Genomic DNA, 16241 nt, shown 5'->3' on the forward strand with positions numbered 1-16241 from the left:
TAAGGAAAAAGCAAAGCAGATGTTCTCCAAATCATTCGACTTAGCACCATTTCTTGAACTTCTTTCTTGTTTAAGAACGCCCCTCTCACCTGATGGTGACCTTTGGATCAATACCAGATAGGAGTGTAAACTTGAAGAGATCTTTGTCAGCATTGCGCTGTATCTTGGCTTGTTTCAGGGCAGAGCCTGCTCTGCCAAAGCATCGACCTGAACGTTGGGGGAAAAAAAGCAATGTAAAGTCGGAGAGAGTAGAGCAATGCCCGCATAGTTGGAAAATGCGGAGAATGATCAAGTAGGCACAGAAAAAGAAGTGGAGACAATCTTGAAAGTATTCTGAAGTCAGTCTTGAGACACTCCTAGGACATCTCTATCCTTTTCCTCAGTCGATACAGATCCTTTTTCTCGCACTGTGGAAAATATTTTTCATGTATCCTTCAATATAAGAGATGGTTAAGCAAGAATGAGACTTGACCAAAATAAACTGCCAATAATAGAGCCTCTTAATAAACTAAATGAATTCACCAAAATGCCCAAGTTTGGAAAGAAGGTGGTGTATAGTTTTTGGTTTTTCAGTACTGGAAGGAATCTGCAAAATTTTTAAAGGTCAAATGCTATGATCCCTTCTTGTTACAAAGACAAATTTTATCTTAATTGGATAGCAAAATCCAAACAGAAGTATATATGATATATTGAATCCTATTTTCAAAGTAAATCTGAAATGTCTTAATAGAGTTTATAAAGATGTCCGTCTTCTCTGGAAAACAAATTCACCGGCACATTCATAAAAGGGAAGAAAGAAATCTGGCCTAACTTTCATTTTACAGATGAGGAAACTGTGACCCAGAAAGCAAAATGACTTGACGAGGATCACACTGAATCAGATCTGGGAGCTAGAGCCCAGCCATGCGCCTTGGCTGAGTACCTCTTCTTACTCTGTAGGAGCTCATACCCCATGGTAACAAACATGATGTTGAGTGTGGCATCAGGTGCTGCTCACAGATCTCTTCAGCATACTGAAGTGCTGGCAGGAGTTACGGAGATCGTGGTTCTTCTGGATCTAGACAGGATTTTAAGAAAGTCTTAGTGATCAGAACTCTCCCTAAAGGATACAGACTTTGGAATATAAAAGAGTGAAATCTTTTTTTTTTTTGGAAGAGCTTAAGTGGGGGCTAATCATTTATAAGGATTGTCGAGGGGATTCAAACCTCTGAAGACCGTTCTATTTGTGGGTCTGATATTTTTGGTTACTAACAGACTTTCAGCACATAAGCGCCCAGGAAGTATAGAGAGAAAGGAAACTAAATCCCTTTCAAGGTCTACTTTGAGAGTCAGGCGTTGTGTGTTACGCAGTTCATGGCTGTTGATTTACTTAGTCTTCACAACAAGCTCTGTAGATAGGGATTCTGTTTACCTCGGTTCACAAAGGTTAGGTAACATGCTCCAAGCCATGCAGATAATAGGCAGCACAACTGAGGCCCTAGTATGCCGTCACTCACATCCAGATGAGCAGGCAGGAGATGGTTACAGTTTGTTTCCCAGCCTCTCCCCTTAAGGTAACCCCCTTCACTGTGAGTCTTCAGGGCTAATAGCTCCCGTTATCCTCCTGGTCTGACAGGGATGAAGCTGCAATGGAGGCCCAGGACAGGGACTCTCCGACTAGGAGAAAGGCATTTTGATTGGCACCTCTTTACAAAGGCTCCAGGGTTCCAGAGCTTTGCATAACAGGCAGATTCTTATTGAACAAGGAGGCCAAAGTTGGCTTCCAGAATTTTCAGTTTAATAGTTCACTCTGGCTGAAGAGACTGGGATTCAGCTTTGAGACAAGACTGGACCACAACATGGGGAACTGGTTTGTGAAGGAAGGCTGGGACGATGGGAGCTAGGGAGTCAGACAACCTCTGGGACTCAGGTAGTTTGTGCTGCTCAAATCAGTGAGACTGTTTGATGTTCTTGGGTCAATGGCCATTTCCATCAGGACCCAGCCAATTTCTGGTGCCCTCGGGAGCATGGGCCAGCCTCCCCTTGAGAGAGGGAGGATATGCAAAAGGTAAACTCCAGAGATGGTATCCTATCCCAGTGCCTTCTTGCCTTTCTAAAGATGAGCCCTCCTGCCCTGCCGTTATCACTCCAATTAAATACGTTCTCCATATTTATACTGCGCCCATGACTACATTTCTGCTTCCTGAAAAGCCGTGGCCTACCAGTCATGTCAGTCACCTTCCTACTCTGGTATCGGTCATGGCTGCCAAGTATTAAGTGCCCACTCCCTTGCCTCCACGGTCTGATGCCTTGCCAGCCTCTTTACCGTCTAGCCCAGCCTGCACCATCCATCCCGGCCACATCGGAGTCCTCCTTCCTGGACTGGATTCCATCCTTCCCTGTGTCCAATCCTCTGTATGATTTCATCTGGAATGTGCTCTCTACCCCATCCCCCACTCAACTCTTCATCTTTTCTCTAAGAACAGCTTCCGTGGTTAAGATCACAAAGCAAAACTGGCTTGGGGCACCTGGGTGGCTCAGTCATTAAGCGTCTGCCTTCGGCTCAGGTCATGGTCCCAGGGTCCTGGGATCGAGCCCGGCATCAGACTCCCTGCTCCACGGGAAGCCTGCTTCTCCCTCTCCCACTGTGTGTCTCTCTCTGTCAAATAAATAAATAAAATCTTTAAAAAAAAAAAAGCAAAACTGACTTTAGCAAACTCCATTACAAGACACCCAGGGATCAAAGCAATTGGATAAAGGGGATAAATAGGGTGGCTTTAAGTTCACTTCTAGCTCAGAGGCACTCAAAAGATTAAGATCTCCACAGAGATCTGTGGAACCCACCTGCTTCCCTGAGGCTCCCCCTTCTTCATGCTGCTGGGATTTGCACTACCCCTTTGGAGAAACTGGGCAATTGCAACTGAGTCACACAGGCTCCAAGCGGCCAGCCAGGAGCAGAGCTGTGTGTCCTCATGTCTCTCAGTTGCCCTCAGGGCTGGCTTTTGTGGCTGTGCTGGGATTCAGACATCTCTGTGCTCCACAGTGAGATGCTTCAACTCAATCATGATTTATTCACTCCAGTGTTCCTCCCACCTCGGCCCCATTCCCTCCACCCTTCCCCTCTCCCGTGATCACAGTATCAAAATAATCCTAAAATGAGATGGCTGTGCTTGAACTTAACACCTCCCACGGTGCCTCTTACCCTCTGCCTGCTTTCATGTTAGCTCCTGAAGCAGACCGTCCCCGTCACCTGCAAATCCTGCCCAGCACATACCCTGGCGGGTTGGAGCAAGTCCTGATACCTAGAGCAATTAACTTTTCTTGCCCTTTCAACACCTGTGATCTCACAAATTTCTGGTTGACCAAGCAGTCCCACCTCCAACTTCTAGCAGAAAACTCAAGTGGCTGATTGGGAGGGCAGGAGCCAGGTCCCATGAGTACTGGTGACCGTGTCCTGTATCTCCCGCATATGGGCCCACCCCTCTCATCTCCTGGGCTTATCCAGGTCTTGCAGAATGGGGCTCTACGGAGATCCAAACACATGAGCTACTTGTTAGATGAACTCCTTCCTGGCACCTAGCAGATATTCAGGGTATGGTTGAATCTGAAGGGAAAAGGAAGAGAGGGCCCAATGCCCTTTAGATGAAGGTTTCTACTTCAAAGCAAGAGTGCTCTGGGAACTTCTGATCAGAATAAACTCTGCGCATGTCCAGGTCTGTCCACGGGACCCAGAGTCTTCACTCCGTTCTGAGCCACGATGCAGAGCAGCCAAGCTCAGTGACAGCACCTGGTTCCTCACTTTCATGCGCCGCCCCTGCGGCAGCTGAGATTCCTGCCATGCATGTCACTGCAGGATGATCCCTGCTCAGTGCCTGACAAATGCTCGACTGGGGGCTCTGAGGTGTTCCTCATCAGACGTCAGGGCCACTGGGCCCATGGAGCTCCTATGCACCTGGGATCTGAGCATCTCCATGTTGTCTTTGTTCCCTTCAAGGTTTATGTCTTCAGGGTCCCACTGTGGAGAAAAGACACAAATGGTACCTGGATGGAACAGACACTTCCCATCTCTTACAAAGCCACCCCTCCCCTCCCCGCCGCTAACAACAGCTTCCAGTCCTGGTTCTCATGACCCAGGCACAGACCAAGAGAAACAGTAAGGGCAGGTTAATCAGGCCTGCATTTCTAGGACCTCATGAGACACGTTTAACTTTAGAGCAAGGAGTTAATGGACAACGACCTGGAACGGGCCAGCCCCACTTCCCACCCCCCTTTTCCATCTTTACTCTAGTGAGAACGAGTCATTTTATCCCGAGAATGCCCACCTCCATGCCTAAGTCATTCCTGGAATAGACCAGGCAAATTCAACCCATTCTTTATGGCCCAGGTAAGTACCTCCTCTTCCAGGAAGCCTACTCTGACTGCTTTCACTCATTGAGCTCTCACACCCTTCTTTCTTTGTTCTGCCCATATCGTTCATTTACAGCTGAACATGGGCACCGCCTTGTCCTTTCAGGTAGACACTGAGCTCCTTAAGAGCAGGGCACCGGCCTGCCCCTCCTCCCCACCATGCCATTTCCTCTAAACTCGAGGCACAGCAGACTTGTCCAAAACAAACAGTTAAAACTTAATTGAGAATGGTGGTCACTGCGGTGAATATTTTATTATTCTGACTCATACAAGTATGGGAAAGGTTAGGTGTAAAAGGTTGAAAAAAGAGAAGCAGTCACATACGCATTGATGACACCATTTGCGAAGCCCTCCTATTGTTCTCATATGACCAGTGAGAGAGAGAACTTTGCACATGGCCAAGAGCAGGGACTTCTTGGTGAGTCCAGCCACGGAGGCAAGTGGGGGTTGGACTCAAGTCCTCCTTCTGCCACTAACTTGCTTTCTCTTCTTTGGCCCTCAGTTTCTCCAGGGGTAAGCTAGGGTGTTGGATCAGCAACTAAATATGACCTCTTTAAATTCTGAGTTTCTATGACTGATAACTCGGATGACAAGGTGACATTTAACAGTATCAAGAGACCCAGGAAATAACAGGAAAAGACGTGTCCACCTGGGCCAGATGACCTATCCAGGCAAGGAGACAGGCAGTCGTGGTATGAACTCCAACAAAAACACGCCGCTGGCGGCTCAAACTTAAGCTCAATCCAACAGTCCAGTCTTAGGGGTTCCAGATAAGGTCTGCAGGGCTCCCTGAGCCACTGAGAGAAATGCCCACACCATGCCAGTTATAAAATACAAAATGTGGCTTTGTTTTGAATAGAAAGGAAGAGCCCAATTCAATTAGTGATTTACCGATAACGGAGTTGTACTACTTGGTGACTAAAAAGAGCGTCATGTTAAAAATGCCACCCCCTCCCCAGTAACCCTGCAGGCCAGGGACTAAGCTGATCCGGTTGGTGCAGCTTGGCCCCCCGCACCTTTTGGGGGCTGTGGCAGCCCCTTCCAATGCTAACTTATCTACATGTGGTTGCAGACTTGGCGGGGATAACAAGCAAAGCCCCAGTCAAAGAACTCCCCGGCCCTTCAGCCTCCATGGCCCAGCTGCCCAGTAGTGGAAGTAGGGGCCGGTTCCATTTTTTGAGGATGGACAGTATACTTTTCGATGAATGCTGATTTCAGGCTGAGGCCCATGTTCCAGATCACAGCTCTCAGAGTGGGCTGTGGATCAACCTCACCCGAAGCGCCCAAGGTGCTCATTAAAAAAGACGGATGCCGGGCGCCTGGGTGGCTCAGTTGGTTAAGCGACTGCCTTCGGCTCAGGTCATGATCCTGGAGTCCCGGGATCGAGTCCCGCATCGGGCTCCCTGCTCGGCAGGGAGTCTGCTTCTCCCTCTGACCCTCCTCCCTCTCATGTTCTCTGTCTCTCATTCTCTGTCTCAAATAAATAAATAAAATCTCTGGAAAAAAAAAAAGACGGATGCCGAGCACCCACCCTCGACCCTCTCTGGTTTGGGAACCTAAGGTTTGACGTTTTAACAAGCGCCTAGGGTGATTTCTAGCCGCCGCGATATTTCAGAATCACTGCTCCAGCTCCCGAAAGCGCTTCTTAAGAGTTGTTCTTGCTACTCCTGACCAACTCAGCTGCTGCCAAACAGCCGGCATCTTCGATCGAGTGCGCTCTTTGAAGTGGGTTAAGCTTATGAAAACATTTTAAATCTCTTCCTTCTGAATCCCCAGAATACTGCGTTTTGAAACCTCATCTTAAGCAACAAAAACATTGCTGGAATCCAGGCATAAAGTAAATCTGAGCAAAAGATGATCTCCGCTCTTACCAGAAAGAATCCTGGGAGATGACAGGCACAGGTGGTTGGCATAAAGCAAGCTCAGCTCTCCCCTGCAGGCCAGTGGCCCAGGGTCCCAGAATGACAGTGTGGGGGGGATACAGCTACCCCCAGCACCATCACCACCGCCAACCTGCAGCTACTTGGCTTGTCCCTGGGCTTTTGCTCCAAACCATGCTTCTCCTTGGGTTACACATCTTCTGAGTCCCTACCAGATGGTTGGGCAGAGCAGAAAGAACTCTGAACTGAGAGAGGGTGGAAAATCCCGAGCCTCAGACTCCCCTCTCATTTTCATTCTTTTTTTTTTTTTACCGAAAGGAATGTAGCATGGGCCCGGCCATCCAAGGAGGGCTCACAAAAACAGCAAATGGAATCAAGCCACAGGGACGTCCCTTCTGGAATAGAGAGAGTATGATTGTCCATACCTGCTCCGAGTTTAGGGCTTCCCAATACTTCTGCTGCAGAATAAAAAGAGAGATGGAAACAAGTGTTGGCTAGATTTTGCCGGCATCACAGAGCAGAGCGGAGCAGAGCTTAGCGCCAGCCCAGTGAGCGAGGCGGCAGGGCCCTTCAGTGATCTGGGGGCAGAGGAGAAGCTGACTTCGGCAAGCAGAAAGGCAGCAGCCACTGGTGGCTACAATTTAGCTAAATGATCAATAGGATAATTGTGATAATTAGGAAAGGCTGCAGGTCCTTGGAAAAATTACAATCTATGCAAGATTTTAAAATTACTATTATCAGAAATTATTATTATTATTATCAGGCATAATAATAAATCTTCCATTTATTAACCACATGGCTGAGATGAGTCAACTCAAACCCATAAAACTAGGAGAGATGCAAATAAAATCCCCTTGAAAATACAGGGTATTTGCTACCAGACAAGATTCATTTTTAATTAGCCTTTACTGCATGGGTGGTTCCACCCTAAGGCTCAAATATGTCGGATTCAGGTTCTTGAAGGGTGCATGATGGTCTGCTCTTGTTTGTTTGGCAGCTCACGCAGTGCCTGGGAGATGTGTGTTTCTGACATAGAGCTGTGAATCTACAGATGTCTGGTACACTGATCTGTCAGGGTCTGTCGAATTGAATAACTGCTGATCCACACAGTCCACAGGATTTGGTGTTGTCACATTAGAACAAAGCCTCTACTGTTCAATTCTTTTAAATTTACATTAAAAAAAACTTTTTAGGGGTGACTGGGTGGCTCAGTCGTTAAGTGTCTGTCTTCAGCTCAGGTCATGATCCCAGGGTCCTGGGATCGAGCCCCGCATCGGGCTCCCTGCTCAGCGGGGGAACCTGCTTCTCCCTCTGCCTGCCGCTCCCCCCGCTTGTGCTCTCTCTCTCTCTGACAAATAAAATCTTAAAAAAATTTTTTTTAATTTAAATTATTTTTAAAATTATTATTTTTTAAATTAAAGGTCCTACGCTTTTTAAAAAAGTAATCTCTATGCCCAATGCGGGGCTCCAACTCACAACTCGGAGATCAAGAGTTGTGTGCTCTATTGACTGAGCCAGCCAGGCGCCCCTTAAATTTCCATTTTAAACAACTTTTTAATTGTAGATTTTCAACCATACACCAATAAAAGAACATCTAATGAACACCCATGGACACACCCTGTTTTATTTATTTATTTATTTTTTAAGATTTTATTTATTGAGAGAGAGAATGAGAGAGAGCATGAGGGGGGGAGGGTCAGAGGGAGAAGCAGACTCCTTGCCGAGCAGGGAGCCCGATGCGGGACTCGATCTCGGGACTCCAGGATCATGACCTGAGCTGAAGGCAGCTGCCCAACCAACTGAGCCACCCAGGCGCCCCCCTGTTTTATTTGATCTAGCTCCCTCAATTTTTTTATTTGTTTAAATATTTTAAAATAAATAATCTCATCTGTAAATATTTCAGCACGCCTCTCATAAATAAGGGCATTAAAAAAAAAAACCAACTAAGAACAGTGCATTATTAGACCCAACAAAATTAGTGATAATTCCATAGTATTCATCTTTTAATGACATCCTGCTGTGGGAGGGAGACATAAACTGGAAAAAAAACCCCCACAGAATTGAAAATAAAAACAGAATTAATTGGAAAAGATATGAAATTACTGAAATGATAGTTCTACACACTGCAAATGACAGAGATGTTGGGAGGACGTAGGGGTTGAAAAGTGAAACAACTTTTACAAATGAAACAGAAATAAAAAGAGAGATGAAAGAAAAGTTGCTTAAATTTTACCTTTCTTTAGAAAATACAGATGGTCATGCAAAATAGCAGTAGTAATCTGATGTTACCACAGTGAGTGGCTGTATTTGTTAAAAAAAATTATTAAATGCAGTGTGACATACTGGAAGAGAAAAAGAATATTAATGGAAAAACTGGTGACATCCAAATAAAGTCTATAGTTTAGTTAATAGTAATGTACTAGTGTTAATTTCTCAGTTTTGCCAGAAGCATTCTCGTGTAAGATGTTAACATTACAAGAAACTGGGCAAAGGCACACAGGAACTTTCTGTACTACTTTTGCAACTTTTCTGTAAATCTCAAATTATTCCAAAATTTAAAAAGTTTATTTAAAACCGAGCAAACAAACAGGCCCAAGAGTCCTCCAACTGGATTGATAAGAAAGCTTGAAACTTCCTTTCCCAATCTTCAACATCACAGTCTAAAATTTAAGAAGAGTGCCCTCTAGTGGCAGTAGTAGTCAGGATTTCTTTTTAAAGTTACTTCTTAAGCCAAAAATGACAATGTGCCCAAGGAGTGCAATGAACCCAAATGTCTCTGAGATCTCTCTCCATGTCCCCAAAAGTGAAAATAAATAACATTTTCTGGTGCTTTTCTGGGCTTCAAAAGGCACAGGAACAGTTTCAACACTGGAGGAAAGCATCTGCCTTCGGCTTTCCCTATTTCAAGAGCAAAATGTGTTAATTTCTGTGCAGAAATTTTTTCAAAAACAAAATAAATTCTATCCCATAATTCTCCTCCAAGAAAGAGCCTCCATGAACAGTTACTGAATAGCCCTCTGAAATACACATAAACACACACACACAAACCACAATGTGCAAATGGCTTTTCTCCCTTAACATCTGTGAGCATTACCTCGTGTCTTCTTTTTTTTAAAGATTTTATTTATTTGACAGAGAGAGACACGGCGAGAGAGGGGAACACAAGCAGGGGGAGTGGGAGAGGGAGAAGCAGGCTTCCCGCCGAGCAGGGAGCCCGATGCGGGGCTCGATCCCAGGACCCTGGGATCAGGGCCTGAGCCGAAGGCAGACGCTTAATGGGTGAGCCACCCAGGTGCCCCATTACCTCGTATCTTGAAATTGTCTTTAGGACCATGATTCTGTCACCGACATGAACCACAGCATGTAATATGTCAGTTCAGCTCCTTTCTAAAAGCACACTTCTTTGTGCTTCTGAAATCAAAGAAGCAACATGTAGCTTCCCGTCTACAAAGCATGGGGTAACTTTTCCTTTTTTTCTGAAGGCTTTTGAGGTATGTCCTAGCCATTGAGGAAACAGGGTCACTTTCCAGGCTTACATTTTAGATTTCGTCCTCTTACATTTAGGGAGAAGCGACTTTTCCCAATACTGGGGAGGTGACACAGTATTGGACTCAGGACCAATTACAGAGTTTTTTGTTTCTTCTAATTATAAAGTGTTCAAGACTGGCCAGGTACAGACCAGCTATGATTCTCTCCCAGAATTCATTAAGTAGATTTCCTTTACCTGGAGCCTTACAGACTTTAAAAAATTATACCATATGCTTCCAAATGGCACCCTTTCTATTTCTCTAGTTCATTAAGCTATTCTATAGCACTTACCCTAGACGGAGCAAGCTTTCATCTCCCCACGCACTCCTTCCTCCTCTCCGCCTGCCCGAACTCCACAATACACTTTTACACTTAAGGTCATGGTGTTAGGCCGGACCTTAAAGGCAGCCCAGTCCAAAGCCGGGGTTTCAGAGTGAGCATCTGTGGGAACAGTGCTCTTCACATCCCGACCTTGGCGGAGCCTCACCGCCCTCCCTGAAATCATCGTCTCTACTTTCAGAGCAGGTCCAGAGAAAGGATGAGTGCAGCCCGACTGATACCATGGCCAGAAGGCCCAGAGTGCGTATCCAAGCCCACCTCCAGCCTGCTTTCCATGACCCTATGTGCAACACACCAGCTGCCCCTACCTGATCCTCCCAGTCACCCTGTAATACAGGTATAGGACAACTCTCAAGATTCCTATGTACAGAAGGAGAAGCTAAAATTCAAGAAGTCCAGTGGGGGCCCGAGGTTGCCTGGCAGGTCAGCGAGAGCCCAGAGAAGCCCGAGTCTGTGCTGTGTCCTGCATGGCGCATTTCCCTCTGGGGCCCAGGGGAGCCTCTCTGCTCACCCCGGGGGAACCAGCTGACTGAACACACATTTCAGGAAGTATTCTTTCTCATGGTCTCACTGCAAGTGGCGCCAGCTGTCTGGGAAGGACACAGATCCGTGGAGGGCAGAATCCATGTCCTGAACTTGATTTTGACCTTTGGACTTATTGGAATGTTCTGGCCTCCTTCTTTATACTTATATGATTTTCTTCTAAAATTAGCACTTTTATAGCCTATTAATATAAATATATATTTTAAAAATATATGTAATAAATTTATACACAAATATAAATTTATATATAATAAATCTACATTTAATTTTATAAAACACTTAAACATGTTTTGTTATATATATGTGTATATATATATATACACACATACATGTAATTTTTTTCCTTAAAAGAATGATTTGGCCTTAAAAATGGCAAACATCCAAAGGAATCTGTCCTGGTCTGCTGGTGCTGGAAGCAGGGTTTAGAGAGGGAACAAGCAGTCTTGGTTGTCAACAGGCTTAGGCACAGAATTAGCAGGGACATACAGGGACCTGACCCTCTTCAAATAGAGCAATCTGGTGTTCGGTTCTGTTCTTATGCCCCACACATGTACACACAAGAGACTTTGTTCCAACGACAGAAACAGCCTCTTTGCAAAATTTCTACAAAGCTTCTTCCACCAGGTCTATGGCATTTTGAGGGAGCACAGAGGGAAAAATGACTAAATACTCTTTCATCACAAAGCTGGACTTAAATCTTTTCTTGCATTCCGGTGGGGGGGATTGGAGAAAAGGAAAAGAAAGGAAAGGAAAGGAAAAAGAAAAAAGGAAAGGGAAAAGGAAGAGGAAAGGAAAGGAAAGGGAAAAGAAAAGAGGAGAGGAAAGGAAAGGAAAGGAAAAAGAAAAGAAAAAGGCAAAGAAAAGAGGAAAGGGAAGGGAAGGGGAGGGGAGGGAAAGGAAGGGAAGGGCTTTAAAAGGCACAGGAACAGTTTCAACACTGGAGGAAAGTCAGGGGCTGGCTGCCCCAGAAAGGGAAAAGGGCACTCCCGAAAGCCCTGTCCTTCTGGGCCGCGGCCCCCACTGTGGACACTCAGCATCCACTCAGTCTGCCCTCAGGTGGCTCTGCAGGAGCGGGGCTGCCTTGTGCTGAGTGGGTGAATGAGTGAGCGAATAAACGAGTGGATCCTGTCTCTGTGGAGCGTGCCGTCTCCTGTGCAGACGTCCAGAATCCCACACAGTCCAAACACATGGCCTCCCTACAGGGTCACAGGTCACACTGAAGGCTCTGGCATCATTCATCTGGTGCCCTGACCAACCCAGCCCTGCACACTTGAGGAAAGGTGAAAATAATCCAAAGTCTCCCTCCAGGTGAGGTCACCTGGCCTCCTCGGTCTCTGTCTCGGCCCTTCTCCTGTTCTGCCGTCAGTGCATTTACTTGCCAACCCCAGTGTTTTCTCCTATTAGGGCATGCCCTGACCACCCAGGGGAGTACAGGGGGGCGGCAAGAGTCCTGGACAGAGAGTCGGGTTTCTCATCTGTAAAATGGGAATGCAGGATAAGCCTGGGCCTGCATACCTCCCTGGGTAGGAGTCCCTGCCAAGGCAGTGCGGTGCAGCGGTTAACAACAGGGCTTTCAGAGCCAGACAGAGTTGGGGTCAAACCCCACGTCTGCCCCCTATTATTATTATTATTACTACTATTATTATTAACGTTTTCTTGGGCAAGTTACTTAACCTCACTGAGTTCTAGTCCCCTCTTCAGGAAAACAAGAATAACAAAGGTAGGGGTGCCTGGGTGGCTCAGTCGGTTAAGCATCTGCCTTCGGCTCAGGTCATGATCCCAGGGTCCTGGGATCAAGCCCCGCATCGGGCTCCCTGCTTGGCGGGAAGCCTGCTTCTCCCTCTGCCTCTGCCCCTCCTCCACAAGCTCTCTCTCATGTGTTTTTTCTCTCAAATAAAGAAATAAAATCTTAAAAAAAAAAAAGAATAACAAAGGTACCTGCCTCGGGGCTGTTGGGAGGATTACACGGAGCACCGTTTGTAAAGTACAGAGCATGCAGTGTCTGGCATGTGTCAGCGATGACAACCATCATCCTGACTGATGGATGTGCAGGCACGGAGTGAACTAGGTGCTGCGGGGACCCTCCCCCCCACTCCCCTCCTCCCCAGCACTGCAGGAAGCAGTATTCACCCCAGTTGCTGTGTGCCCAGCACAAGGACATAAAGCCACCATCTGAGAGTTACAACATCATAAAAGACCACAGGAGAGAGAAACACATCACCTCAATGACGCAGAGGGGCTCCCAGGCCTCCACGGGCCTGGGGGGGGGGAGCTGGAATGCATTCACTTAGGGGTCTGAGGGGACAAGCAGAAGCCGTCAAGACAGACAGCCAAGGCCACCTCAGGGGAGTCCAGGGGAGACAGGCAGGGTGGCGCAGCCCGAGAGTGGAGACAGATGCCACGCTGTCTCAGCCTAACGCCAGCAAAGATTTAAACTGTGCAAGCCTCAGAGCAAGAAGTCATAAGCCAGAGGCAGTGCCGGACTGAGGCTCTCTGACCATCGGTCCTCAGGCTTCATCGGTCCCCAGGCTTCAGTCCCTCGGGAGTGTGGTCTGGGGGAGTAACACTCTCATCTGTGACCAAGTTACCAAGTTACCAGGTGCCTGCCACCCTGTGAGGTGGGCTCAGGCCAGCCTTCAGGCATTTTTCTTTCCAATTCCCATGCTCAGAAAATAGGTGCCAAGTAAGTGACCAAACGGGCAGGTGAAGTGCTACGTTACCCACCTGCCAAGAGACACCTTCTTGCTCATATTCTGCCATTAATGAACTGGGATCTTTAGTGAATATTGCTTCAAACACCAGGGGACACTGTCAAGCTTGGACAGTCCCACCACCCAGAGGCAGCCGCCGGTTGGTAGGCTTGTAGGGTAATTTCAATTTTGTTCTTTGCGTTTTCCAAATGTTTCCAAATGTTCCACAACAAACATGTATTACTTTTAAGAGCAGAACATGCAGACAACCAGCAGGCCCAGCGGATCCCCCAGCGGACAAAAGCTCCGCTGTCTCCTGCTCATCCACTGAGCCATCTGTAGTGGGAGTTTTCCAATTCCGTTTGATGCGTTAGCGTTCATATCTAGCGGAAGTCTAAGTTATTTCTTTGCAGGTCTCAGTAGCTTGTCATTTGTGGTGTGTGTGCTTTTGGGAGCGAAGCCGGAGGACTGTGCCATGGGCCGGGCTGGGGCAGGTGAGCCTCAAAAACTGTATTCCTTTCAACATGGGCAATGCCTTCCGTTTGCCTAATTTAAAAGTGTGACCCTGTCCCCTTTGTACTTAGTTTTAAAAAATCAATGTCTAGAAAGACAGAGGTTGTAAAGAATGGGGGGAAGGACAAGGACCACAAATCACAGAATAGCCCAAACCTGCCACGGAGACAAATGTCTCAATTTTTCAAGGTCACTGTCCAATCCTTACCTCAACTCTGGCTGCCCCTGTTTCCACAGAGCAAATACTGCTCCTGGGTCTCCCCAGCTCCTCCCTGACTCATTGACTTAACTGTCTTTCCTCCTCACTGAACCCACTTGGCCATCAGGCTCATTCTGCACCCTCCCCCGGAGCCTTAGATTTCTGCCAAGACTGCTGGATGCAGGCTGCCAAGCCATGTGCTGTGGGTGTCCTACAAATTCTGAGACTGGATCCAGGAAATAAACAACACCAAATGACATGGGGATACATGGGCCCCAAATGGTCCTTGGTCTGGTGCAGAATCCTTCACTCAAAACCCAGCTTTCAATGGCCTCTGTGTTCTGGAATCAAGGAGCAGAGAAAGGTAAAAGTGGCTCAGGCCCTACTCCTAAAAGGTTCATGCCCATCCTGGTGGGGAGACACGCCCCTACAGCTCATCAGATGACAAGGCGAACAATGGAAGTTGTGTAAGAGAGGTGTATGTTCTGGCACCCAAGGGAAGGAGCCATTAATCTCATGTGTGTGTGTGTGTGTTGTCGGCATGAAAGTAACGCCACCCAGCAGGTGGCATCTGGGTAGGATTCTGACACACGGGCCAGGGAGAACCCCAGGGAGAAAGGCCCAGAGGCCTGGGTACAGGGAACAGTCCATTGCCAAGGTGGACATAGAGGTAATAAGGGTGGGGGGCGATCCCATGAGGCTAAGGTAGCGGTGAAAGGTCTAGAACGTCACACTGAAGAATCTGGACTGTATCCCACAGATCAGTGGCTCTGAGTCTTTCGGATTTTGGAGTTCACAAGTTCGACTCATCCAAGATGGCTGACGGACTATTTTGCTAGATAAGGCCATTACAAAAACCAAAACCAAAACCTCAACACCAACTACCCCTTGCTATTATCATTTTATAAAAGGGCATTTTAACTCCAAGAGTGTAGAAAACAAACCCAGGGGGAAGGAGAGTCCTCCTTTCCCCACCCAAGCCCTGCCAGAGACAGCGGACACTCTCCTGTTGCCACCACACACCCACAACACTGTCCTTGTTGTCACTGTCCACAGGCAAAGGGAAACTTCCTCCTAGAACCGGGCCGGGAGCCACAGTGGGGGGAGTGACAGTGACCTAACAGCTCGACCCGAGAGTTAGAGCCCGTTGTGGCATCCAAAATACGACCTGTGTTTTCTTCACAGATCTGAGGTGGAGTCTGCCGAAGTGCCGTGCACGGTGCCCAGCACAGGGCTCCTGGGTACGAGACCCTGAGAGCTCCAGGCCGGTAGCTGGTGCTCCTCCCGGAGGAGAGATGCTCCACGGTCAAATGGGTTCGGGGAACACTCCGACTGTGACAGTTAATCACGCACGCATGCATTTAATTCTGTAAGGCTTGAACATGCAAGTGACTCTAAGAGGGCACCGAACCATGCCCTGTGGCCCTGACTCATTTGACCATGGGAAGCTCTTCTCAGCCCCACCCCGCGTGCGCGCCTCCGGGGGCGGGAGCACCACGCATGCTCGTTCACCGCCCAGCGGGCGTGCGCGCCTCCGGGGGCGGGAGTACCATGCATGGTCGTTCACCGCCCGGCTGGCGTGCGCGCCTCCGGGGGCGGGAGCACCACGCATGCTCGTTCACCGCCCAGCGGGCGTGCGCGCCTCTTGGGGCGGGAGCCCCACGCATGCTCCATCACCGACCAGCGGGCGTGCGCGCCTCCGGGAGCGGGAGCATCATGCATGCTCGTTTACCGCCCGGCGGGCGTGAGCTTAGCGTGGGCAGCCGGGAGCACAGCAGTGCAAGCGCCGCGGAGGCACCGGCAAGCGGCAGTGAGTGACAGCCATGCACCTGGCAGGCGGCAGCGTGTACCTCGAGGTCCGAGTTGATGGAGGAGACCTCGCAGGAGCTGCTGGAAGACACGCGGGCCCGGATGACCTGAACGGGAGGGTACGAGGGGGGCTCCTGCAGCGTGGCGTCTCCAGGGCTCATCTGTCCATCGCCGGGCAGCCTGGTGGTGCTGCAACTTGCCTGCAAGGTGTGTGGGGAAGGGCAGGCAGGGAGACTTAGCTTGCTTTATTTTTGAATTGTCAAAGCATTCAAATACTCCAGTATTGAAAGGGTACAAGGGGCGTCTGGGTGGCTCAGTTGGTTAAGATCCGCCTTCAGCTCAGGTCATGATCTC

General features: G+C 48.2%; 1 protein-coding gene across 5 annotated transcripts in view; it reads right to left on the reverse strand.

Annotated features, from left to right (window-relative positions):
* Positions 1 to 3027: 3027 nt before the first annotated feature.
* The window catches only part of TMEM44 (transmembrane protein 44), a 33507-nt gene continuing 20293 nt past the window's right edge, over positions 3028 to 16241 (reverse strand). For 4 of the 5 annotated variants that reach the window (XM_034999855.1, XM_034999853.1, XM_034999854.1 and 1 more), the window contains 3 exons: positions 15929 to 16087; positions 6692 to 6724; positions 3028 to 3994 (listed from right to left, as the gene is read on the reverse strand). In XM_034999855.1, coding sequence (XP_034855746.1) covers positions 3845 to 3994; positions 6692 to 6724; positions 15929 to 16087 — 342 coding nt within the window. In that variant the 3' untranslated portion in view covers positions 3028 to 3844. The remainder of the gene's footprint in view (positions 3995 to 6691; positions 6725 to 15928; positions 16088 to 16241) is intronic. The other variant, XM_034999851.1, reaches the window with a different exon arrangement.

Source organism: Mirounga leonina, unplaced genomic scaffold (assembly GCF_011800145.1).
Source record: "Mirounga leonina isolate KUSES-001 unplaced genomic scaffold, KU_Mleo_1.0 Mir_115, whole genome shotgun sequence".
NCBI lineage: Eukaryota > Metazoa > Chordata > Mammalia > Carnivora > Phocidae > Mirounga > Mirounga leonina.